This window comes from Littorina saxatilis, linkage group LG12, assembly GCF_037325665.1.
Source record: "Littorina saxatilis isolate snail1 linkage group LG12, US_GU_Lsax_2.0, whole genome shotgun sequence".
In the NCBI taxonomy this organism is placed as follows: domain Eukaryota; kingdom Metazoa; phylum Mollusca; class Gastropoda; order Littorinimorpha; family Littorinidae; genus Littorina; species Littorina saxatilis.
In genome coordinates this window covers 62060314-62087851 of record NC_090256.1, presented here as the reverse complement: position 1 = coordinate 62087851, position 27538 = coordinate 62060314, and the positions used below count along the sequence as shown (strand labels likewise).

General features: G+C 39.1%; 1 protein-coding gene and 1 long non-coding RNA gene across 4 annotated transcripts; both read right to left on the bottom strand.

The window, feature by feature from the left end:
• Positions 1-1180: 1180 nt before the first annotated feature.
• LOC138982474 (transmembrane protein 98-like) lies at positions 1181-20788 on the bottom strand. Of its 3 annotated transcripts, none has more exons than XM_070355771.1 (7): positions 20752-20788; positions 19397-19525; positions 18745-18907; positions 15747-15878; positions 14724-14933; positions 13763-13883; positions 1181-8852 (listed from the first exon to the last, which is right to left on the bottom strand). In XM_070355771.1, the coding sequence occupies exons 3-7, from the start codon at positions 18876-18878 to the stop codon at positions 8631-8633; spliced, it is 819 nt and encodes a 272-aa protein (XP_070211872.1). In that variant the 5' UTR covers positions 18879-18907; positions 19397-19525; positions 20752-20788; the 3' UTR covers positions 1181-8630. The 3 variants fall into 3 exon arrangements, with proteins under 3 accessions (XP_070211872.1, XP_070211874.1, XP_070211873.1); XM_070355773.1 differs by lacking the exon at positions 20752-20788 and adding an exon at positions 20615-20743; XM_070355772.1 differs by lacking the exon at positions 20752-20788 and adding an exon at positions 20554-20700.
• Positions 1181-27535, bottom strand: LOC138982476 (uncharacterized). The gene is made up of 2 exons (XR_011460876.1): positions 25719-27535; positions 1181-7509 (listed from the first exon to the last, which is right to left on the bottom strand). It is a non-coding gene; the product is annotated as an uncharacterized lncRNA (long non-coding RNA).
• Between the last annotated feature and the right edge of the window lie 3 nt (positions 27536-27538).

The following is a 27538-nucleotide window of genomic DNA, read 5'->3' as shown; positions in this document are numbered from 1 at the left end:
GAGGAGGCAGTTGGTTGCGAGTTTAACTGAAGAACAAAACTTTCACAAGCCGTAGTGTATCGAGAATAGTGGTGCTGTATTAAAACTCTAGTAGTAGTATATCCAGTATAGTGCTGCTGTATTAAAACCTCTTTCACTTAACCTGACCGAATTATTTTTAAACGTAATTGTATAATATGACCATTCCCAGATAATATGGTAAGACTAAGAGATTAATAATAAATAATATATTGGGAACAAAAACACACACTTAGTCGACTTAGTCTTGTCTGTCAAATGTTTTTCTGTGTTCCATATTGAAGAGCTGTGTGCATCGTAGGTGGTGAGGGATTTTAAGTGTTAAGAGTTCTATTTGAATGTTAAACATGTAACATTTGCCATCTTTAAATAAAATTATTTGCATTGTTCTTCGTGTGCTCCTGTTTATCCCCTTGGTGGACGGGGCATGCATGCCTCACGCGCTTGTGTGTGTGTGTGGTTTTTTTAACTATCACATCGTCACTGGCGTTATCTTAGAATAGAATCAGAGTTAAACTTAATGTCTGTTTGCAGCAAAGAAGGAAAGACTGATGTTCCACCTCCTCACTGGATCATTGATCATGAGAAACTCGTTTCTTTGACTACTACATCTTCATTGCCGTCATACCCAAGTCTAGAATCAGGGTATCGCCCCCCCCCCCCCCCAAGTCTAGAATCAGGGTATAAATGTTTGCAGCGACACTGGAGAATGATAGTCAGACGATCATACAAGCTTGTCCACTGGTACAGTGGAACCCCCATTATTAGATCACCGACTTAAGACTCGCTCCCCCCCCCCCTTCCCCCCCACACTTTTAAGACTTAATTGTTCTCTTAGATTTTATCTTTGTAGCGACTGTAAATTTACCTCGATTTTAGGACTTCCTCCAGAGAGAGAGACTCAGAGAGTGTTTAAATTCAGCATTTTACAAGCAGCATTTCTGATTATACGCTTGAACATCCGATTTTTTACCATTTCTATTGACCAACTTCTTTCCAGAAAAAATTAGCAGATATTGAAATCATAGTAAAAATAAACACCTTGGTGCATATTATTGAAAGACCTGATTTCTCAGGATTTTTTGAAGTCTTGAAAGGGGGGTTCCACTGAAGAGTGAAGTGAAGACACTCTAACTCTTCCGCCACAATCAAAAGCACACAAGAAGTTTCAAGCATTTTATATTCTATTTGTTACTGCACAGAGTCAACAAACACTTCAACAATATTGACATTTCCACAAAACCGCAATATGCTGCTGCTCATGAACTTTGAAAGGGTTTTTTCCTCTCATTCCACCCTATATCCTGTAGTATTTAACGATAATGATTTCTATGTCTAACCAGGTTGATTTGAACATTCTCAAAATGCTGCCTTGTAGATTCTGGAAAAGTCCACAAATTGCTGAATCATTTCTGTGAGCCTGAAAAAAAAGGCACTGCGTATGTTGTGTACATGTATCATCTTTTAATTTTGAGTGTTCAGGGGAAATTGTGGTGTTTTTTTAAAGTCACAAAAAGTAGCCGTAAAGCTTACCCTGAAGGAATAGTAACCCTCAATGAAAGCGTACCATCTTCTCTATTTCAATCCAATACATGTATAGAGTTTGCAAAAATAAATATTGCTCTCCAGATAACTCATTTTTTCATTCTTTGAATTTGACAATGAATCACAGATCACAGCTGACAAATAAAATTCACAAACTATAGACTTTAAACTGCTATGCAGACACAAATATTCTGCTTGCTTTGACACATATACCTGCTGAATTTTCAAATGAAAGTTATGAAGAAAAAAAAGTTTTTACTTTTTATAGTCTTTAGTTATTTTTTTAAAGAAAAGCCTTATTTATACCAGTGTTGTTGCCAGCCGAAGAAGACAATAGGTCATTTGGACCTCCCTAAAAATAACCAATAGGTCCAAATGTCCTGGCTTTAAAAAAAACAATAGGTCCAAATTCACTGACATTCCTGGCCTACCCTTTCCAATACAGTGCCCAGTGTGCGAATGTAGGGATCCTGCCTGATCTTCGCATTACCATGCCGTAGTATTATATTGATGAACTTTCCGCTGTTTGCGCCGTTTTCGGTAAATAGGTACACCGGCTGGATCGGGTATTTCCGTAAACGCAGCCTCGAGTGTCGATGACGAAAAACACGGACTCGGCACCGAGTGCATTTTCACTCGTAGCGAACATGAGCATTTCGATCAGGGTTTGTTTTCCGACTTTGCAACTCCCATTCCATTCATTGCAGACCTTGTCCGCCTTGTACGAATATGTATCGGTCAGTTGACCACCAAAACGTAAAAACTATCGGTCCATCGACCAGACAAGGCTAGGTCCAATGCGTCAAATCAGAAAGGAATGCGTCAGAGACCGAAGACCGAGGCCTGGCAACAACACAATGGAAACAATTGTATTTTAACAGGAACAGTTTACTATGTGGTACATGGTGCATTTTCACTGAGGGGGACTACATATAACTTTGACATACAATATCACTGAAAAAAAGCCAGAAGATAATACATTTGTATCTGAAATATGTTTTGAGTGTTCAGACATGGGACTGGTCCGAATTTTATCGGAATTCCGATATTTTCCTTAGCTCACAGACCATTCTTGAGATCGATGCAAATTCGTTGAGAAAAAAAGGGGGGCGGGGTGGTGGTATGAACCGTTCAGCTGAAGCTGTCTGCGTCTGAACTGGTCAGTGCATTCGCACCCCAGCACTCGCGTGAACGGCCATAGCAGTATCATGGGTCGCGTTTGATTGGCTGTCGATCTCCGACGATTATCGCCTAGGCCTAATTATTCACCGATGGCGGTTTGCGGGTTGTTTTGATTGGCTGCCGATCTCCAAACGCCGAAGGATTCCGTATTGTTTTGTCGGCTGTGGAAGCTCTTACGATCGACGACCAAAGTGTGAAAAACAAGTGGAAAGCCAACTGGCTGTCAGAAGCTCATTGGCGACAGTATCGCCAAGATATCCATTCCCGGTCAGGCCGTGTGCACTTGGTGCGACAAAGGCCACTGCGTGATGAAATACGGACTTGGTGGAAAAAATGTGTTGGTTCTGAAAGTTTTCAAGTAAGTTTTGTGTGTGTGTGATTGTTATAAATTACACTTTTGTTTAAAATGCTAAAACATATTATTCTTGTGGTTTTTATAGCTTTTTAAAAAGGCATGATCTAATTTTTTGCTATCAGGAGAGGCCCCAAAATGGCCTTTATAATTCTAACATTCATTTTCCGTCCCCCTGAACCCCCTACCGGGGCGTTGCCCCTGGACCCCACCAGGGGCCTATGTGGCCCCTGGACCCCGGCTTACTTTCCTACTTTTGGAACATTTGCTGGTCTCATGTCTGAGTGTTGTGAAGATTTATTAAACAGAATCTGGAATGCACAGAACATTCGACAAATATACTTCTGAAGTTACATTTCTGAAAGGCATTAAAAAATAAAGTAATGTGTATTAATAATACAAAAAGGACAGTCATATGTGTCCAATGACAGAGATGTATTCTGTATCACCTGGAATGAGAAAAAGTAACACTTTGCAATATTTAAGAAGGAATGTAAAAATGGCACTGAAAATACTTAGCAAAACTTCCGCATCTGAACATAATTTGTGCAACAGCACATGTTCGTGAACATGATAAATGACTGACAGGTTGATGTTAGGGAACAATGGAAAGAGAAGACTTCATTTCTTTAAATTTAAACAAAAGGATAAAAAGGAAAGGGTGTTTGACAAACTGCAAGTCTCGCCAAGAACAAACTTTTTTACGGGTACATTGTTTAGTAATAGAATACCAATGATGATGCTCACAAAACAAAAAGACACCGTGTACAAGGACATTTTGCATAAAACAAAAAAGTTCGCAGCAACTTCAAACAGAAAAAACAAATGTGCTAAAAAAAAAACAAGATCAAAAGAAAAAAATCAACACTCCTTGGAATAGTAATGTCAATAAGACTCTTTTTTACTTGAACCACCTTCAAAGGTTTAAACTGAAGTTCAGGAGAAGGGAGGGGTGGGGGGGATAAACTTACTTCAAATGTAACTGCAATATATTTCTAACATCCTATGGTAGGAGTGACTATTAAAGCCACGAATAAAGACTTGAATCTCATTTTAATCCTTTGGGGATAAAAAAAATCTTGCACATTCTGCTACAGGGATGAGTTCAAACTGATCTGCTGGTATTTGAATACACCAGGTAGCTTGCAATATAATATTACCCTGTAAGTGTGTTTCTGAGTATTCCTTTGATCCAACAACAAAAGCACACACTCACACACACACACAATACTCAAACAAACCGGCTTGGTGTTTGTGGTGACTTTTGAAACTACACATAAATATATCATTCCAGCAACTTCTACCTTTGAAGAGGAATTGAACAGCTTTGCAACAGTATACTTGCAGTGAATAAAAATTGAAAATGATATGCACAAAACAGGCATGGGAATTGAAAATTGTAAAAAAAAGGCTGAACCTTTTTAACTGCAGACGCAAAACGTCAAGTCGACGGCGCGAAGCGCCTAGCCTTACTAGGGGGGTCCGGGGGCATGCCCCCCCCCCCCCCCCCCCCCCGGAAATTTTTTCTCCAAAGAACTCAGATGGTGCAATCAAGCACAAGCATGTCAATAACCATATGCAATCTAAAAGAAAAATCTTAAATCAACCTTGCAAACTGAGCAGCAAAGTCAAAGAACATATTGCAGCAGGTCAATTGCAAAGCTTTCAAATCTATCTTACTGTGATACATTTTGTGTTCCTTTCTCCATTTTAACAACTTCTGATACAAAGCTGAGGAGTTCATAAAGAAATCTCCCCAAAATCTGAGAACAGTATGGTTTCAGAAATGTGTTAGTGCAAACCAAAATGAAGAACATGAAAACCCTGCATATATATATATGCGAGTGATAATTCAAAACAAAATTACTGGCTCACTGAGATTCTCTCAAGAAGCATTAATACAAAGTCGAGCATGCAGTATTACAGTGACCGTCCCTTTCTCACTAAACTTTCATATCACAAAATTCACTGCACAAGAGATTACAAAAATGTTAAAGCAAAACAAGCAGACATATTAACAATCTGAAGAACAATTTTATAAGAACATGACCAATGGATGACCAACTGAAAAGCATTTAAAAAAATATCTTAAAACAATGTCCATATTAAAAACACACACACACGCACACAAACCTGTGCAAAAAGGAAAACTGCTCAACTACAACAAAAGCTGATTCTACCCATACATATTTCTGCTGAGTGTAATGTCACATGCTGTACATGAAAAAATAATGTTCAATATGAATTGTTACGGTACAACCCACATGCATACTGTAAGATAATCTATCTGAATGTTTTCTTGGCAAAAAGGTCAAGGAATCTTTCTTTCTTTATTTGGTGTTTAACGTCGTTTTCAACCACGATGGTTATATCGCGACGGGGAAAGGGGGGAGATGGGATAGAGCCACTTGTCAATTGTTTCTTGTTCACAAAAGCACTAATCAAAAATTTGCTCCAGGGGCTTGCAACGTAGTACAATGTATTACCTTACTCGGAGAATACAAGTTTCCAGTACAACAGATTTAACATTTCTTACATACTGCTTGACTAAAATCTTTACAAAAATTGACTATATTCTATACAAGAAACACTTAACAAGGGTAAAAGGAGAAACAGAATCCGTTAGTCGCCTCTCACGACATGCTGGGGAGCATCGGGTAAATTCTTTCTCGTCCCAACCAATATGGGACTCCCCCTAACCCGCGGGGGGTAGGTCAAGGAATTAATTCAATTAAAATAATCAAGAAACTATAATGAAGAAGGTTGCTGGTGGGTATAAAAGAATGCCTTCTTTGACGGGATGTACATTTAATGACTAGGATGGCCATTTGGTTGTTATGAATATGTGAGACATAATTCCAGTCACTACAGCAACTGCATATTCGTTCATTATTGCAAATAAAGCAGCAGCATTGTCCAAGATCACAAACAGTATTGTAAGAAATCACTTTGCAAAGATAAGGCACTCCATTTTCAGCTTGATTTGATTGTGGTTATTACACAAGGGATGAATGAAAGTAGAATAACAAAAATAAACACATTTATGCTAGAAATTCCAACAATTATGACAACAGCAGTTTGACAGCTAGCATCTCTGAACATGGAACATTAAATTTATTTGGAGCGAAAACAGTAATAATATTTTTTACACTGTTCTTACAAATACATTGTATGTTGTTTCTGCTGCAATTTCTCAACAAAGCACTAAATATGTATGCAAGTGTTCTCTAAACTGATGCACTTTTTGTTTTTTGTGTGTGCCAACCTTCAAATATTTTATTCACTGGCTATAAATAAAATAACCAAATTAAGGACTCATTTTCAACTTTCGCAAAAAGTCAGTCACAATGTCATCCAAAAAATGTATGGACAAAAATGAGAAAAAATGTCTGGGGATTATTATCTGGAAGAATTGTTCAACTTGCATACAATTAATTTCAGAAACATCTGCGGGGTAGTTTTCTAAGAATCATTGTGCACTGATACTCACACATACATGCATCACCAACCTCATCGAGAATCCTAGTCTATCTGAAAATATTTACCGTATTTGACGGACTACAAGCCGCGACTTTTTAAAAAAAAAAATCGCATTGCGGCTTATAAAAAGATGCGGCTAAAACGTTACCTAAACTTGAATAGCATTCACCTTATGGAAGTCGCCGCGGATTTTCATTTCGCTCGATTAGCGATTACCGGCACTTTATTAGCTCTCTACTCAAGACTCGGCGCTTCTCTTTCTTTCGCGAATCTTCGTTTGTCAACAAGTCGTCATGACAAGATAGCGTACAGAGAAACACCGGATGTATCAGGATCTCGCGCACGCGAGATTTCATTTTTTTGTGTCTCACGATAATTGGAGGAGCGAGAGCCGCCATGTTGTGTTTTCGTCTGCTCGAAATGTGTGCAAAAGTCGTAAATCATCCCAAAAAAGCTTATTCTGGGCGGGACTACATGTGTGTGTTGGTTACAAATTGTGTGTGTGATATTTTTCTTCAAACTTTTTCACTTTTCTTCTTTGTTTCACTTGTTTATTCTCGGAGCCGATTTTGCCAAATACCGTACTTTCGTTTGCCTGGTTGTTTTGATTGATTGACACGATCTGATTATATTTTTTTCCACGGCGGCTAATATAGTGACGCGGCCTATACGTGGCTCGTCCCAATTTATTTGTTAAAAGTCGGGGGTGCGGCTTATAAAACGGTGCGTCTTGTAATCCGTCAAATACGGTAGTAAACACTATGGTAAAAAGCAGCATTTATGAAATCTAATCTCCGTAAAGAAATCTGAATGTCAGCCAAACTCTCACCCAGAACCCCTCACTCTGTACCACAAAAAAGGGTACAACACCAACATTTTAACTCTTAGGCTGGTTGTCGCGACATGTCGCGCTACTTTACGTATACTGTCACCTGGTTGTTACGACATACTGTAGGTCGCGCTTCCGATCACCTCCCATGGATGCGAAAACCTATATGACCGTTTTTCTTTATTTTTCTCTCTGTTAATTCACCAGTGGCTATATAAACATGTGTTACAGAATTGCACCAGTGTAAGGCTTAAATACACTCTCATTTGATATGACATTGACTAATAAAGAAAAACAGAATATCTCTTGAGCAACAGCTAGGTCTGTAAATGCTCTGCTAGTAATTATTTAATAATGCCAAAACATTACCAACAAAAGTATCAAGATTTTGATTCTCTTTTGATTGCTAGTTCAAGTCCATTTGCTATATAAGCCTTAACTTTTGAATGGAATAAGTGCACATTTTCATGCAGTAAATTTATTGCCTTTTTAAAGTAACATAATTTTATTAAATGTTTTTGTACATGAACAGTAGAGAGCAATTTTGACATAAAAACACTGAAAACAAAATGTATATGTATTACTGTAACAGTTTGTCTCCAAAAACATAAAATGATTAAATACTGCTGCTGAATTTCACACTAGTCAGTGCTAGGTTGTCTCCCATGAGCACAGGCAACCAAAATCTTGAAAACAAATCACAATAAACATTTGATGTGACGCTCAAAAAGGTAAACAAAATATAAATCTGGAATGTTGCTTTATAAAACATGGCAATTTTCTTGTATAAATCTTTTGATTGAGATGATCAGTGTGATGGAAAAACACAAACACACGCACAAAATGAGGAATGTACACCAGAGTTACACCATGTGCCCGTATGGGACAGGTACTGACTTTGGAATGCAACACATTTCTTAAAAATACGGCACATTCATTTTCTATTGGACATAATTTCAGTGTGATAGATTAACAAAACAGCATGCAAAAGAATGGACAAAATGACCGAATAATAGTAAGACACGTTGAATTGGCAGATGAGAATCATTTCACTGCAACCATTTCCACATTGACTGAATGAGACTTGCATCCACACCATAAACCGTCCAGAACATAAAACAAAAAAATCAGTCACCCATTCAATTACTTTATCCTTTCAAGTCAGAGTGAGTACGTCCACGCTATTCTCTGATGGTGATGACAATGGCTGAAACACACCGCAAATCAGACTTGTGACATGTCGTTATGAATGACCGGTGTGGTGGTAGTTGTGGTCGTGGTTGTGGCGGTGGTGTTGGAAGAACCGTGCTGCCCATCAGCTGGGGAAGAAGTGGGGGTAGAAAGGTTGGCTGGGTTCTGAGAACTATTACTGCCAGACAGTGGCTGCTGATACTGCTGCAAGACTGCACGATTCATCTCGCATGACACGCTTGCCTCTCGCAGAACCTGAGAACATAAGACACACAAACAATCAGGATAATGCAAACAACACAGTGATTCCTCTAGCTTCTGGCAGAACCTGAGTACCATGCCATACAAGCTCTCAGGTCAAAATAAGTTACACAGTGGTGCTTTTAGCAGAACCTAAGAACATTTGACACGCAAGCTCTCAGAAGAATAAAAGTGACACAGTGGTGCCTCTATTCATGAAATGGTAAAAATACATTCATAAAGAAAACAATAGAATGTTGTGCCTTTTTTTAAGACACTAAATCAATGAAATCATATCATATAAATATTTAAATGAAACGCCAACATTTATTAGAATTCTACCTTCTTTGAAGGTAAACAATGTATTATATACTATAAGAAGATGATATGTGGAACATAATACAACTGATTTACATAACTGTGCCAGTATGCTAATTCTGCTCACAGAATAACAGTGGGGAATGAATAAAGAATTAAATTACAGGGGCCCTACTGTTGAAAGATCCCTGAAAATGTGAGAAATTGTAACCCTAAACAAGTCGCGTAAGGCGAAAATACAACATTTAGTCAAGTAGCTGTCGAACTCACAGAATGAAACTGAACGCAATGCAACGCAGCAAGACCGTATACTCGTAGCATCGTCAGTCCACCGCTCACGGCATAGGCAGTGAAATTGACAAGAAGAGCGGGGTAGCATTTGCGCTGAGAAGGATAGCACGCTTTTCTGTACCTCTCTTTGTTTTAACTTCCTGAGCGTGTTTTTATATCATATCTATATGTTTTTGGATCCAGGAACCGACAAGGAATGAGATAAAAGTGTTTTTAATTTGATTTGGAAAACTTAATTTTGATAATAATTTTTATATATTTATTTTTCAGAGCTTGTTTTTAATCCAAATATAACATATTTATATGTTTTTGGAATCAGCAAATCATGGAGAATAAGATGAACGTAAATTTGGATAGTTTTATAAAAAAAAATGTTTTTTACAATTTTCAGATTTGTAATGACCAAAGTCATTAATTAAATTTTAAGCCACCAAGCTGAAATGCAATACCGAAGTCCGGGCTTCGTCGAACATTACTTGACCAAAATTTCAACCAATTTGGTTAAAAAATGAGGGCGTGACAGTGCCGCCTCAACTTTCACGAAAAGCCGGATATGACGTCATCAAAGACATTTATCAAAAAAATGAAAAAAACGTATGGGGATATCATACCCAGGAACTCTCATGTCAAATTTCATAAAGATCGGTCCAGTAGTTTGGTCTGAATCGCTCTACACGCACGCACGCACACACACACACACATACACCACGACCCTCGTCTCGATTCCCCCCTCTATGTTAAAACATTTAGTCATAACTTGACTAAATGTAAAAACAGGAACCTAAAACACATGTGCACACATTATGAAGAGAACATGAGAGAGAACATACAATGTCTTAAAAGAGAAGAACTGGGTGGCCGAGTGGTAACGCACTTGCGAGAGGTTGCGAGTTCGACCCTGGGTCAGGGCGTTAGCAATTTTCTCCCCCCTTTCTTAACCTAGGTGGTGGGTTCAAGTGCTAGTCTTTCGGATGAGACGAAAAACCGAGGTCCCTTCGTGTACACTATATTGGGGTGTGCACGTTAAAGATCCCACGATTGACAATAGGGTCTTTCCTGGCAAAATTGTATTGGCATAGATAAAAATGTCCACCAAAATACCCGTGTGACTTGGAATAATAGGCCGTGAAAAGTAGGATATGCGCCGAAATGGCTGCGATCTGCTGGCCGATGTGAATGCGTGACGTATTGTGTAAAAAAAATTCCATCTCACATGGCATAAATAAATCCCTGCGCCTTGAGCATGTGCGCGATATAAATTGCATAAAAATTAAAAAAAATTTAAAAAATAAATCCCTGCGCTTAGAACTGTACCCACGGAATACGCGCGATATAAGCCTCATATTGATTGATTGGTTGAAAAGAGAAGAAGTCTTCAAACTAAATATCTGTAATAAATTCTAAAACGGATAGCCTGCTCATGTTTGAAAATCGAAAATTCGAACAAACAAAAACAAAAAAGGTTAATTGAACGATTTATCAGACAAATTCACTCATTCACCAGCATATCGACCCTCTTATCTTTGAGGTGGATGAACAAACAAATAATGAATACAAAATAAAATGTATTGTCCATGATTAAATGTTCCAATAAGTTACATCTCTTATTTTGTTTTTATTAACCTTTGCCGTGCTTCCTGGGTTCACCTGTACCCAGAGACACACTAAAATCATTGTAACTCTGGAACCATTAAAGGTATCGTTTTGAAATTTTAAGTATCTCTCACACACCTAATTTGCTCTCTGTCTGCAAATTTTTAGTGTGTACATGACAAAACATTAAAATTAATTGATTATGTTAATTGACATAAACACTACCGATGGCGCGGGTTCACACAAACCCATACTTTTAAAGAGTAGTAGTGATTGTAACTATCCCTCTGCCGATTGCGCGGGTTCTGCTACACCCATAATTACCAAAGCGGCGGAACAGTGTCTGTCTGCCTGTTTGTCTCCAAGAGACTGTCTGTCTCTCTGTCTGTCTGTCCGTATCTCTCTGTTTGTATGTCTGTCTGTCTCTGTCTGTCATTCTATCTGTCTATCTGTCTCTCTCTCTCTGTTTCTCTCTCTCTGTCTCTCTCTCTCTCTTAGTCTCTCTCTCTCTGTCTCTCTCTCTTAGTCTCTCTCTGTCTCTCTTTCTTAGTCTCTCTCTCTCTCTCTTTCATAGTCTCTCTCTTTCTTAGTCTCTCTCTTTCTTAGTCTCTCTCTCTCTCTTTCTTAGTCTCTCTCTCTCTTTCTCAGTCTCTCTCTCTCTTTCTTAGTCTCTCTCTCTCTTTCTTAGTCTCTCTCTCTCTCTTTCTTAGTCTCTCTCTCTCTCTTTAATTGGACAAAATATAACCACATGAGTCTTCACCCCCAAAAGACCAAATACATGTTAATTACAACAAGGCAAAAAAGACAAAACATCAAGAATAATCCTCATTCCTTATTAATTGGCAACGATGCAATAGCGGAAGTAGGAGATCACAAAGTTTTGGGAGTAAATATCGATAATAATTTATCTTGGACCCATCATGTTAGATCGTTGTGCAAAACCGTGTCGAGGAAAATATATTTGTTGAACAGAATAAAGCACTTTCTTGATCCACACTCAAGGTTATTATTTTATAATGCATACATACAAACCATCACGGATTATTGTTCGACCATCTGGGACTCTGCCAGTGCAAACATTTTAAAACCACTGTACAGTCTACACAGACGAGCACTAAAATCAGTTCTATTAAAACAATCCAGTCTTGTTTTCGACGATTATAAAAAACTTAAGATTTTGCCTTTAAAAGAAAGATTTAAATCAAATAAAGGCGTGCTCCTTCACAAAATCCTTTCCGGCCATGCACCGAGTGCTTTCATTACAAAATTTAAAGCCAAACCAAGCCGAAAATTCAACGTCCCCATTCCGCGGATAGATCTCTTTAAATCAAGTTTAGCTTATTCTGGCAGCGTTTTGTGGAATTCTCTCCCGGAATCAGTTCGAGTCCCAACAAGTCTCAATACTTTCAAAAAACACCTCTCATTACATTTAATGTCAAATTACGAAAAGTCACAGTGATGGAAGACTTCGTTCTGATTATTTTCATATTGATCATATCTGTCCATAAAGCATCAGTGTTTCATAACACAAGAATGTATGTATAGCCTACAACGTGTATATAGTCATGTGAATAGTTTCTCTGCCTTGCTTATCTTTTGTAATTGTTTTACGTATGTATATATATATATATATGTATATGTATTCAAGAATAGAATAGTCCCTCTCTGGGCGAGGGCTGGTTGAAAAGAAGCTCGTTTATATTGCTTATGCCACAACACTCGTAAAATAAAATTTGATTTGATTTGATTTGATTTCTTAGTCTCTCTCTTTTTCTTAGTCTCTCTCTCTCTCTCTTTCTTAGTCTCTCTCTCTCTTTCTTAGTCTCTCTCTTTCTTAGTCTCTCTCTCTCTCTTTCTTAGTCTCTCTCTCTCTCTTTTTCTTAGTCTCTCTCTCTCTCTCTCTTTCTTAGTCTCTCTCTCTCTCTCTTTCTTAGTCTCTCTCTCTCTCTCTTTCTTAGTCTCTCTTTCTCTCTTTCTTAGTCTCTCTTTCTCTCTCTCTCTCTCTCTTTCTTAGTCTCTCTCTCTCTCTTTCTTAGTCTCTCTCTCTTTCTTAATCTCTCTCTCTCTTTCTTAGTCTCTCTCTCTCTCTTTCTTACTCACTCTCTCTCTCTTTCTTAGTCTCTCTCTCTCTCTCTCTTTCTTAGTATCTCTCTCTCTCTCTTTCTTAGTCTCTCTCTTTCTTAGTCTCTCTCTCTCTCTCTTTCTTAGTCTCTCTCTCTCTTTCTTAGTCTCTCTCTCTTTCTTAGTCTCTCTCTCTCTTTCTTAGTCTCTCTCTCTCTCTCTCTTTCTTAGTCTCTCTCTCTCTCTCTCTTTCGTAGTCTCTCTCTCTCTCTCTTAGTCTCTCTCTCTCTTTTTTAGTCTCTCTCTCTCTCTCTCTTTCTTAGTCTCTCTCTCTCTCTTTCTTAGTCTCTCTCTCTCTTTCTTAGTCTCTCTCTCTCTCTCTCTCTCTCTCTCTCTCTTAGTCTCTCAGTCTCTCTCAGTCTCTCCCTCCCCCTGTCCCTCTCCCTACCCTGCAAGAAGTCGGTGAAGGGAGAAACTCGATGCACCCACTGAAGTAGCGCTGTGGGTTTCCCTGAACCCACCCCGTCGTTAGAGAAATAAACGGTAAAAACCCTCTTTCAAATGTATGGGTTCAGACAAACCCGCATCGTCGGGCGTGTGTAGTCAAAAGCGGCATCCGGCAAAGGTTAAGGATCTTAAAACACAGCTTTCGCTACACTTACCCTCAGGTGATCCTCAACATCAGCCAATGATTGGTCAATCCAGTCCAAGACACCAGACATGTGACACGCGTTCTTCGTTACCATCACCAAGTGACTCACTGATAGGACCAGTGCTGTGCATCTGTTTAAAAAAAAATTAAATAATCTATGCTGTTAACAACAAAAGCCATGGTAGTATTCTATGTGTGGTGTGTTTGTTTGTTTGTTTGTTTGCTTAACGCCCAGCCGACCACGAAGGGCCATATCAGGGCGGTGCTGCTTTGACATTTAACGTGCGCCACACACAAGACAGAAGTCGCAGCACAGACTTCATGTCTCACCCAGTCACATTATTCTGACACCGGACCAACCAGTCCTAGCACTAACCCCATAATGCCAGACGCCAGGCGGAGCAGCCACTAGATTGCCAATTTTAAAGTCTTAGGTATGACCCGGCCGGGGTTCGAACCCACGACCTCCCGATCACGGGGCGGACGCCTTACCACTAGGCCAACCGTGCCGGTATATGTCGTGTGCCAATTCACTGTTGATACTATAACATAATACTACATGCCAACAGTGAATATCTGTTTTAGACATGGATGCATTCCTCATGAACATCACCAATACACAATCTACACTTTCAGTACATTCTGGGGATAGGGTTATAGAGTGCTGAGCACTAAGGTTCTTAACTGTGGGTATTAATAATCAAAGTTTAAATGAAAATGTTCTCTGCAAAACCTGTAGTCTTCAGACTTCCACAAAGTGGTTTTACACCTGCCCTCTCCAGAAATCACAGCAAAAACTAACAATAACAAACAACATTAAAATCTAAAATAATTAGACACTTATCTGTTTCACCGAATGTATTATTGTGCCTCACAATCTGAACTAAACATACAATTAACTTTTTTCTTGAATTGTTCCCAGAATTCAACAGTAAAATCAATCTCATGACCCAACAGAATGTTCCCCTTACCGTGCTTCTAGCAACCGGGGGTCCAGGGGCGGGTACATGGACTTGACCACCTCATCTACACGGGGAGATATGCGTCTGGCGATGGTGACCAGATCAGTTTGCGTCTCCTGAGTGCGGATGTTTTGAGCGTTGCCCATGGTCATACCCACCAGTTTCTCTGTCAGATGATGGCACGTTTTCAGAATGGACAGGCAGTGTGGAATCAAACCCCTGCACAAATAACAATAGAATGTTACTTATGAACACAAGGTTGGAAGTCTTACTTGAAAGCACACTCCTTCAAGTGAAAAAATTTCGGCTCACCATCTCAGATTCTGCCAGGCTTTTTCATGTCAGATCTGACATGGTGAGTCAAATCATTTACACAGGAAGGACTATATGCCTTTGAGCTCTACAAGTAAAAGGCTAAAATCCCACAGGATCTTGAGTTTTTTCTCAGGGATGCAAAAAAACAAAAACATTAAACACCGGCGTTTGCACTGGAGATAAAATTGAATTAAAAATGGACAGGCATATACATCCATGTATATATATATAAAAGTAAACAGTTGCAACAACTTTTGTCAAGCACAAGATAGATAACCCAGATAGGCGTGAATCACCGGCAAAAAGTGGACACAAATTTTTTTCTGAAGTGTTTTCAACATACATGCTAGCTGCAGCTGGATGTCATCTTATCTTACATCAACTGATGTTCCAAGAAAATGTATAAGATGCTATAAACCTCAGTCTGCGACTTCATTTTGCTAGAAAGATGTCCAAAGCTGCCTTGTTCTGATTTGTTGTACTACCAGTGAATGCAACAGCAAAATTGGCTAATTCCACTTTCCTTACCATAGAACATATCTTCAACCTCTTTCTCTTCAAAATCAAAGAGGCCCAGCCAAACTAAGTCAAGCCAGATAATCACGTCTCTTTTCAGCTAGCTACCATAGAAAATTTAGACAACAAACACAGAAAGCAGACGTATCACTAACAAAATCATTAAACGACACCCAGCAAAGAGACAAAAATTACACTCACGTGGCATCGTCAACCCACTGTTCGTTGTTGAGCACCTCCTCCAGTCTTGGGTTAAACTGCACATCGTCCAGTTCCACATCTGAGGCAGGCTGGTATATGCCCTCTGCTGACCCTATCAGCTGCACATCTGGCCTGCGCAACACAGCAACAGAAAATTACTGAATAAGTGTTAAAAAAAAGAAGAGCATATAAATGCACACACTTGTACTTGTTTCATGCACACACACTCACTCGTGTGCACACACAAAAACTGTCACTAAGCAAGCACAAAAATACAAACAGACAGCAGGGAGGTGCTAACAGTTGCACATCTGGCCTGCATGACATCCGATGGCAATACGAAAGTACTAAATTAGTTTATAAAAGCATATACATGGGGGAAACCTAGGAAAATCAAATTGACTGAAATTGTTTTGAGGCAGGGGTCCAGGGGCCGCCCAGGCCCTGGCGGGGTACGGGGCAGGGCCGAAAACGAATTTTTGCATTATTCATAGTGATTTTGTGGCCTTTCCTGGCAAAAAAATACACTATCATGCAGGTCAAAAAAATGCCTTCCGATTCTAATGATATGGTAAAAAAGGTAAACAAAATCAAAACAATTCACAGAAGTAATCATTTTTGTGTGTATCCTTTCACACTTGCATCTTCCAACACAACGACACAATTGATAACAATTAACATTGACAACAGCCATACTACATGAAATAGAAAGTGAACAACTGAACAACTGAAATAAAAGTTCGAAATATTTAATTATAAGAAGCAAACATTGCCAGACAGGCATTGAAATAAATGATGAAACAGAATGTCACACATGCAAACAGCATGATGTAGCACTGCACAAAGTAGCAACTAAGCAGTAGCATCTCTTATACAGTGGAACCCCTCTCTAAGACCCCCCTCTCTAAGGACTACCCCGCCACAACGACGTTTTTTTTTTTAACCGATGTGTTTCCTTATATAGTTGTCACCAGTGTAGCGACCACCCCGCTCTAACGTCTAAGGACCGACCTAAACATCACAAACCAATCATCGAGATCAAAGGCAGGTCCATTGCGATAGCTGGGTGGCCTTGTTAAAAGACATTGACCTTCTTCCCAGGGGTCATTGACCCAGTTTTAGCTACGAGAGGTGGTTCCCCTTTCATATCTGAGAGAGGAAACACTTCCTGCACCCGGGTCAGTGACCGAGTTTAACCTATGGGGAGTTAAACCTATGACGTGATCTCTTTGATGTCTTGAGAGGAAACTTGGCCAGGGTACCCAGATCTGAGGGTAGTACATGCACCAAAACTGGTGGACACCATCGACAATGTTTGTGAAATCGAAGCAGTTTGCTTGAGGAAACGGTCGTCAGCAACTCAAACTTCTCTGTTTTCTTTTTTTAAGAAAATCTGAGGTGACTTTCTTTGTGGCCCCCTGACCCCGCCCCCTCCATAAGGACCAATTTTTTTCAACATTTTCAGGGTCGCTAGAGAGGGGTTCCACTGTAGTGCAAAGTTCTCAAGGAAAAGCACTTGAGTTTCAAGCACCAAACTTATCACACACAGTTTTAGTTTCATGAACTCCAACCAGTCCCATCGCCATTTCTTGGCTAGACCAGCATCAATAAGATCTGTCCGTGCGTTTTTCCGTCAAAACCGGCATCTTTGTCGTAGAAATCGTGTCACCACTTGGTAATGCCTGCCAAAACGCGAGAGAACTTTTTTTTTATCGTGATGCAGAGCGAATCCGAAAGCAAAGAAACCTCACCTACGGGGTTTACCGCGAGCACGGGCAAAAGCGCTTCCGGGCAAACTGCAACCGGTTCACTATAGCAGTTCGAAAACGCGTTCCGCAAGTAGTTTCGGGTTTTTTTGTCAATTTTTTAAATTTTTTTTTCAAAATTGCGGATTGACGGAATTTCCGTCAGACTTATTTTCAGATTGACGGATTTCAGTCAATTGACGGGCTAGTTTCACCCATGCATATATGTGACCCTCCACCACGAAATGAGTCGCATGTCACCTCGCGCGGTTCTGCGCTAGGCTTAATATAAGCCCGGGGAGTGTCTGGTAACAGTGTGAGGGTCACCTTAGTCACAGGCTTAAAAGCCCCCCAGCTGAAAACAAATTTTGACGTTTTATAGGTGATTTTATGGCCTCTCCTGGGCTCTCAAAAAAAAATATGTGACACTTTAATGCCTGTCAAAAACCTAAGAGACCAGATCAGCCTTAAAAAAACATAAAATCTTGGATTTTTATTTTTAGTCCATTCTCACTAGCACTAGAGGCCCATTCCAACTTATTCTGCTTAAAAGAGTGCCAGAAAGGTAAAGATAGACTGTGCTGAAGCAAGCAGAGAAATGAGTAATAAGTAACAGCAGATCCTATCAAGTCGATGAGCCACAAAAACAATGCCCTTGTACAAAACAACAATTTCACCAAACAAGTCACTCGATCATGCGCTTATAACACATACGGAAATAGAGCCTTTTATTCGCAGTCAGAGAAATGAAGCGACCCGAGAGTCAGACTCCTGCGAAGTTTTTAACAACAAGACGCAGGAGGTATTCTTACACAAAAGAGTACTTCCGTTCAAACCGAAAGCTGAAACCGAATCGTGTCAGCAGTTCAAACGAGTTTCGCAAACATCGCTGCAAGTAAACCGTTTCAAAATAATTTTGGGGGGGTCAAAATTTCGGACTGACGGAATTTCCGTCATAACATTTTTACAATTGACGGAAATCTGTCAATTGACGGGCTAGTTTCACCCATGAAATTGGGTTTATAAGAAATTAATCCAACAAAAACTTCTAACTCTTCACAGAAAGTAGTCGGGCTGTTGATTTTCAGTATTCCATGTGCCTCAGTGGAGAGAAGGCCTAACTATCCCATATAAAAGCCTGTCCAGATCTCAGATGGTGAGCCATGAGATGGTGAGCCAAATGGTGTACATGGGAGGGACTGTGCCTTTAAAGTGTTGTCTTCTATTTCCTCGCAACACTTTGTACAACCTACCTGTTGTCTTTGTGTTGCTGACTAATGAGATCCGAACTACGACAACGATGACGGCAGACAAACACCAAGGCTACCAGGGCGCCAAGAAACACGGTGCCCAGCACCCCAATCGCTATGGCAACAACCAGGTCCATTGCTTATCCAGTGACGGTCACAATCAATTCTGCAAGAGAGAAAAAAATACATACATATATACAAAGAGAAAACAGAGATCACGAGAACATTTTTGGGACAGGAACAAAAACCATTTGTTCTCTTTTTTTTGTGGTAACTTCAACAAAACCTACAGCCAATTAATACCTCAACATCTAACTTTCGATATATCACAACAAATCAGTCAAACTAAAATTCTCACATTTCTCCTCAGGGGGGTAGGGGGTATAATTCACTAATTGTGTCTAGATGCAAGGGAATATACTGCCCTTATTCAAGTTATTGCAAGAGACAAACAACAGGGCATCATAATTCCTATTGGTCATAATGGCATTGGCAAACAATTATTAATCACTAGAATCAGATTATTCTTTTTCTAGTCAAACTCACAGAATTATTCTGTGCTGGAATCGACAAACTTCCCGATAAATAGTGATATTCCTTAGCTAAGGCATGACACACAATTTTAGAAAGAAAATCAGCAGTATGACTTAATTACCTGTATATTCTGGTTACAGACACTGTCTGCAGTTAGTGAGTTACTTGTGTGTAGACATGTTGAAATTCTGGACAACCACTGAACCAGTCACAGGCAATTAATGATAACCAATAGCTCAATCTCGGACGCCTGCAACAGAATACATTATTGCATAAATTAACAGTGAAAACAGAGATTGACATTTGTAACTGTTAAGCTCTCGATCATGTCCGGGCTGAGCTGGCAAAAAAGATCAATATACCACATCCCAGCAGCTAGCTTCTCATGTATCTAGGCAACCAAAACACTGAGCCAGTTATAATATATTCATTGGACTAATTGGAGCCTGGCCCTTCAATTAGACAAGTGGAACTGCATAGAACAGCAAACAAAAACAAAACACATTTCATAACAAGATCTGTATAACCATTTTGTGCTAGAGTAGATGCTAAAGTTGCTAACAGTAACAGTAACACAACCATTTTGAAATAATTCCAGGCATTAGAATTATGCAGCAATGTTAACGTACCAGGACAGTTTGACAGCAAAGGCATCATAATCATGGTGTTAACAAACACTTCTGGTATGAGATGGCTGATAGTTGTGATTTTTTCGTTTAAAACTTTAGTTTTTGAACCAAAAAAATCACAACCATCACGGCATTAGTCATCTCATACCAGAAGGATTTGCTGAGGATTTTTACTGGATGAACCATTCACTGTTCGGATGTTTGCAAAGTCAAAGTCACAGATGTTATTTGCTAATTTAAACTGAAAGTTAATGCGTTTGAAAAAGAAATGCATAATTTCTCCCACACTAGACATTTCAAATTCTTGCTAACAGTTACCAACTAATAGCTACTTTGGGAGCAGTCAGGACAGGAATGTTACCATACGTTTAAAACGAAGCGAGGCACAGAGGAAACAGGAAATCAGGCTATGCAGTGAACAAAGGGACACTACAGAAACAGTAGAACAACTTGTACGAAGTAAAACTGTCTGAAAATATTCGCTTGCTGTAAGCACATTCTATAATCTTCAATGGCATACGAATTGAAGGGTTAATCATATGCATACGGCAAAGGACCACATCAACACACTCATTAACAACACAAATTCAACCGAATTACGCCAAGTGAATGTGAAAGAGTGAAGCCTGAAGATGAATAAAGAATTTACCCCCTCCCTCCCACTTGGGACGTCCGGATAACTTAGTCTTTTCATCCAACACTAAACTCACAGGACACCGACTACGATGAAGTGCAATGTGCCCGATAGACGTTGTGCAGAGGATAACACCACAAGATGTTCCTTCGATTGATGAAAAGATCGGGAGATAAACTACTTTTATCGGAAGAAAGAGAAACACAAACAAACCATTCCTGTCCCAAAATGGCGTCTGTAATGAAATCTCTGCACCACAAAATATACATACAGGGAAAAATGTCTATTTTCTTATATATACTTCACGAAATGCGTTTTATTAGTCATGAAATTATATTTGTTTATAATCAATTGTGAATTTCTGTTTGAATAAAAGTTTCTTGCATAACTCAGGTGAACAAAGCAACAGTTAGAGGCTATTGACAAGTCGTGACCTCATTAGGTCAGGCTATTTCGAGCACCTGTAACAGTTTGTTTGTCGGATTCGCCTGTTAGCTTACCCATATGACATGTATTGATGTATATTTCCACGCGTTACAAGGCTTTTTAAGGAACGTTACCTGTAGCAGCAACATATTTTATGCATTTTACTGTGTGTCTCAATCTCCAAGCAAAATGCATGTCGCCTAAGTCTATTTTTAGTTTCTAGGGGAATCCAACAAACTTGCTTCTCCGATGGCTCTGTTGATATAATAAAAAAAAAAACACCGTCTGCTACAGTTGAGCGCACAGATGTACAGAGCGCACAGTTTACACATAACTAGGTGATAGCAAACACGTTCTGTTCTCTGACGACTGTTTAATACATTAGTTAGCCATCGATCATAGCTAGGTGACTCACCAGTGACCTTGAAAGAAAATATATCACTAACGTACAGGAGGCAGTGCGCAGTACAACTCCAAGATAGACCAAGACAGTTGCAACTGAAAATAAAGAAACTCAAACAAATGTTGCATGTGTGAGGTTTACGCAAGAGATTTAACAGACTGTAGAGTTTAACAAATCTCTATTGGGTACAAACATCGTGGAGCATTACATGACATGTGAATGTGCTTTCAGTTTTTGAGAAAATTTGGGTAGATCTATATGATCATAGAAAAACACATTGTGCGAGAAAAATTGTATTGAAAATTGTATTGTGTCAGCCGATCATTTAATTCCTAGAACAGAATGGATGTCTTTTCTTAGAATATTAGTAGTTTTACAAATGTGATATTTTCTCATATGAACCGTATATATATAGGCTATAGTTATAAGGACTACATAATTATGTTACTAGATGATTACCCGCTTCGCCGGGAAGAAGTAGAGCCGAATACCAGGCTGCGCCTGGGACCCGGCTTTGCACGAAGGAAAGGAGATAAACGCGCAAAACACTGGAGACCTTCTAAAAATAGTAACGTGCAGTGACCTTCTAAAAATAGTAACGTAGTAACGGGAATATGGATTGACGCCACACGGAGGAAGGGAGATAATCGCGGCTGAAAACACTGGAGAAGATAAGGAAGAGTTACTGGTAGTGGATCCAGACCACAAAAAAAAAATCGGTTCAGCGCGCACAGCGCTGCGCGCTGAGAGCACGTGTTGAAATATCTCATCGACCAGGTTGTGTCCAGGGTGTACCTGAATATGATCACCAAATTTGAAACAGATCCATTGAGAACCTTGGCCGCGCATCGCGCACAGACACACAGACAGACAGACACACAGACACTAGTTGTATATATATATAGATGAGATATGATCTGTGACAAAAATGATGCGCTGAAAACATATATACATTTCAAATTTGGAGGAGAGCAGTGTACGATTCTTGAACACATTTTAACTCTGATTTTGGCTTGGAAATAAAGCAACATTCTTTATCAGTCTCATTGCAACAACAGACCGGCACGGTTGGCCTAGTGGTAAGGCGTCCGCCCCGTGATCGGGAGGTCGTGGGTTCGAACCCCGGCCGGGTCATACCTAAGACTTTAAAATTGGCAATCTAGTGGCTGCTCCGTCTGGCGTCTGGCATTATGGGGTTAGTGCTAGGACTGGTTCGTCCGGTGTCAGAATAATGTGACTGGGTGAGACATGAAGCCTGTGCTGCGACTAATTCTGTCTTGTGTGTGGCGCACGTTATATGTCAAAGCAGCACCGCTCTGATATGGCCCTTCGTGGTCGGCTGGGCGTTAAGCAAACAAACAAACAAACAAACAAACAAACTGCAACAACAAAATGACGAAAGATGATAGTTGTGTTTATTTTAATTCACAATAAAATCAACATGAGCAATCCTTTGTTGCTGCTTAAATATGTTTAAATTACACACACACACACACACACACACACATACACACACACCTGTTTTCTCTGTCCTTGGCTAAACCAATATTATCTCATGTTCCATGAATAATTAAAATGCATTGTGAAAACTTGATTTCTTTTTCTGAATTCAGGTTAATAAAAAAAAGGTTTCCTCAATCTATTTTATTTTCTTTGGTTGCAGTTGTTTTTTTCTTAGCACACACTTGTCGATGTGTTGCAACTGCAGCACTCTTTGTGAAACATCACTAAAATAGACAAGTAACAGGACAGAATTCTGACCCAGTTTCAATCAAATAAATGGGCTGGCCCAGACCACTCTGCTTATGCTTAGAGACTAGATGACAAAAGACTTTTCAGGCCTTGGAAGAGAATGTGTGATGTTATTGGTTTTTTTATACCTGTCTTTTACCTTCATGGAAACCACAAACACTCATGAAGCACACATCATAACAACAATGTAAAATACAATACTGAAAACAGTAACTAAGACAAGTAAAATGTATTCAACAAGAGTGCATATATTATAAAACTCTCTACATCTTTTTCATCTCTAGCCAGCAGCTAGTTGAATGCATTTTCAAGAACAGTAAATAAAAACACATGACCACTAAATGTTAAACAAAATTAGCATCACATATAAAAGATTGTTACTATGTTAACTCCATCATGACACCGCCACAAACAACACCTAAGTCAACCCAAACACAGACATATGTAAGACAATAACCAACATTAAAGATGCAAGATTTTGTCCATTGTAGAAAACCACATACAATTGATAAATATATAAAACGCCAATGAAGAAGGACGCTCAGCTGTAGAGAGAAAGAAAGAAAGAAGAGAAAAGGAAGAGAAAAAAAAAGTTTAAAAAAAAAAATTAAATAAAAAAATAAAAAAATTAGGGTTTCATTCTTTTCATTTATTTTTCAGCTTGAAGCGGACTGCATGCAACTGAGGCAAAAAAAGAAAAAAACGTTGAAGAAAAAAAAGAAAGAAAAAAAAAAGCATCACATATAAAAAACCATAAACACAGAATCTAAGAGTAAAAATCTTTGAATAAAAGCAGCTGTATTTACAGACCTACTATAACACATTAACAGAAAGAAATGCTGCCAATTGTACAGGTAAAAATTCAGGAGCATGAACTTGAAAAAGTAATTTCATGACCAATGCGCGATGGGAGCCATTAATCAGTCAAAATCGAATGGAGCAGGTTTTGTACAACATTAAGTTAATTAATACGAAGTGGCTTTGGAACCGACAAGTCTGTTACTGAGCCCCCCACAATACAATACAATACAATACAATACAATAACTTTATTACGCCAAAGACCTGACACTCATGAGTAGCTCTCTAAATGAAGCTTCTTTTTGTGTACCTGATATGACATACAGCTAGTTACCTAATGAGCTCTAGCTTTGTTGTGATGGTGTTGACACTATATTTGCCCAATTGAGTCTAACTACCTGATGGCTAATCTACTGTGATACCTGTGATAACTGATGATGATTACTGTTATTGGTTTTTATGTGTTTGGTTGGTCTCTTCTTTGGTAGTGCAATAGCGTTAATTATGGATTGTTGTTATCATCATTTACATAAAAACTTATCTGTTAATCCAAACAATGATATAATTACTGTGATGTTCTTAACTACACTTTAACATGGAATGTATGTATGTATGTATGTATGTATGTATGTAGGTATGTATGTAGGTATGTATGTAGGCATGTGTATTGGTGTGTCGGTGTGTCAGGTGTGCAAGAAAAAAGGGTATTTTTATATCATGGGTTTTATGAATTTTCTTCTTTTATTCTTTTATAGTTATTAATTAATGACCTATATGTGCTGATGACTAATTTAATTTCCTTTGTTGGATCAATAAAATGTTATGAGTTATGAGTTATGAGTTATGAGTGTAGTGGGTACTGTGCTGCTGACCAAAAGCCAGGTGAGGTGGTTCGGATTGATTCCCACAGCCAGCCGTTTTTTTCATTCTTTTTTTGTTTATTTATCATCCAATCCTCTTTTCTTTTTCAAAACATTTACTTCTTTCATTACCATCTCTTTTTTTCATTCCAAATCTTCTAAGTGGTTTATGAAAGATCTAAAACAGTCACAAGAAAGCTAGACAGACCAACAAAGTCAGACTGAAAATGGTCTATGTCAACCAAAAGAGAGGGATTCCCTGTAGGTGGAGTTCCTGTAGGCGTTTTCCCTGGACCCCCCCCCCCCCCCCCCCCCCCCGGGTGGAGTTCCTGTAGCGTTTCGCCGATCTCGCTGAAAGTCACGTGATGCTTAGCGACATTGGTAGAATTTGATGTTTTTCAATGTTTTTTAATATTTCTTTGAAATTCGATTCTGTTTTGCAATTTTTATTGCAAAAAAGTTTAAATCGATTTTTATATTTTCCTCAGGTATCTATACTATTTATACATGTATTGTATACAAACAAATCTTTAACAAAACGCTTTTTTTTATCTTTCATAATATGCCAGCTATCACTTCATGGCCTCAAAATCTAAAAGCATTTCAAACACAAAAATGAAACTTAAATTCATAACAAAGATAAAGAAATCTGTAAATAAAAGTGGTTTTTAAATTTTTACCATCACCAATATGTACAATGGATCCCAATTAAGTCAAAGTGTTCCAGATACATGTACAGTTTACAAGATTGAGTAACAACAACAGGAGACAGGTTCAAATTTCACCATAACTCTTACTTTCTGTTTTCTATACAGTGGAACCCCCCTTTTAAGACCTCCAAAATTCAGAGAAAAGTAGGTCTTTAAAAGCAGGGAGTCTAATTAACCCTTGGCTGGTTGTCGCGACATATGTCGCGCTACTTTACGTATACTCCTGTCACCTGGTTGTCACGACATATGTCGCGCTACTGGCTCAGTCTGTTTGGTCGGTTCCGATTACCTCCCATGGATGCGAAAACCTATATGACCGTTTTTCTTTATTTTTCTCTCTGTTAATTCACCAGTGGCTGTGTAACATGTGTTACAGAATTGCACCAGTGTAAGGGTTAAAATAGGGGTACATTTACAGGGCTCATGAAAAAAAAATGCAAAAGAACAAGGTTTTAAAAGGGAGGAAGTCTTAAATTGGGGGTATTTAAAAGTGGGTTCCACTGTATTCAGAGAGCTTACGTCACTTTGTTTATTGGATTTTGTTATTAGTGCCTGGCCTTGCTCGGTTAGGAGTATATGACTCAGAATGGCAACACATCGTCACATCCGGGATGCTCACTCAATGCCCTTACACTGTACATCACATGTGTACCTATATTTCCTCAGCCAGGTCTGATGACTTCGTGTTAATCAAAAATATTACTGCTGAGCAGATATCAGATGAGTATGCAAAGCTTATAAGCTTATTCAGAAGGGTGACTGACTGCCACATATATATAACACATATATATATATATATATCCCATGACCTCCCTTCTTTGTCTCTGTTACTTCAGTATGGGTATATATGTTGTATTTTTATAGCTCAATAAATACATCATGGACTCCAAAAAATATATGATAGTGCAGATTCCGATTTGGGCAAAGGACTACTTTCCTCCCGACCTTTGACCTCGCGCCGAACAATGTGACACATTTGTATGAAGTTCTAAAATCGTATTGCACGGCTCAGAAAACCATATCAGTTGCACGCAAAAATGAATCTCAGAACTGATCTGATATATGAGATGCAATAAGCAAAAGTTTCTTTCATTATGAAAGCAATGCAGGTCGAAAAAAACGAACATTCAACTTACAAGATAACCAGATGCTAGCGAACCAAAACAAAAACACGAGTACCCTCCCCTTGCATCGTTAGCAGACGACTTTTGAGAATCTGTCGGTAGTGTGTTTTGGTGTGCGCCTTCAGCTATCAAACATCGGCTGTTTCACGTGTTTTGCGAGCAAGTCTACTCTTTTGCCTGGCTTTGCAGTAAGTCCACATATTTTTCCGTAATCCAGTCATATTCCTTCAAAATACAATCAATCGGCGGTGACAGACGTGTCGGTCGCGTTTTCCTCACACCCATACCAGTTTAAGTTCATCCATGCAAACACACTCGCAAAACAGTTTATCACGTAGATACATTTCAAATAGGGAGCAAATGGTTAAATCTAAACCTACATATTTGTTCCCTAAAATTTGCTTCTCTGTCAATAAGCCTAATTACACACGTTCGAGAAAAACAACGTGGAATCGATTCTGAATCGAGTAAGCCAAATGGGTCCCAAACCCGTTTCGCCCGTTCTGCCGACCTGAAACGCAAAACAAAAGAATTGTGCGCTTCAACTAAATTCATTTCTATTCGACTTCATTACTTTCTTGCAACTTATGAACCTTTACTTAAAGCTTTTAAATGGTCTGAAAGTAGTGTTACCGCGTACTTATCGATGCACTCATTCGTTTTATTTTTTCAGCGACGGTCACTTAGTTTAAGGTTGCAAAAGGGCTAAGTCTCGCTGGCAACAGTTTTACCCTGCACAGATCGCAACAGTGCCGCTAGTAGTCTACACTTTGTGTTTGATGGTAGAATGGGATATACAGATTACAACACTCATGGTTTTTTATATGGCTTGTATTTCAGTCAAGACCCAGCGGGAATATCAATCGAGAGCCACTCGCCAGAGGCTCGTGTCTCCCGATGATATTCATCCGCTGGGTCTTGACTGA

What these genes read in the sequence shown, in the direction of transcription:
- LOC138982474 (XM_070355771.1), bottom strand. Translation starts at nt 18,878, where the DNA reads ATGGACCTGGTTGTTGCCATAGCGATTGGGGTGCTGGGCACCGTGTTT. An exon ending in CAGCAACACAAAGACAACAG is followed by an intron (nt 15,879 to 18,744) that starts GTAGGTTGTACA and finishes TGTGTTGCGCAG; the next exon opens with GCCAGATGTGCAGCTGATAG. An exon ending in ATGTTGAGGATCACCTGAGG is followed by an intron (nt 8,853 to 13,762) that starts GTAAGTGTAGCG and finishes TTATGTTCTCAG; the next exon opens with GTTCTGCGAGAGGCAAGCGT.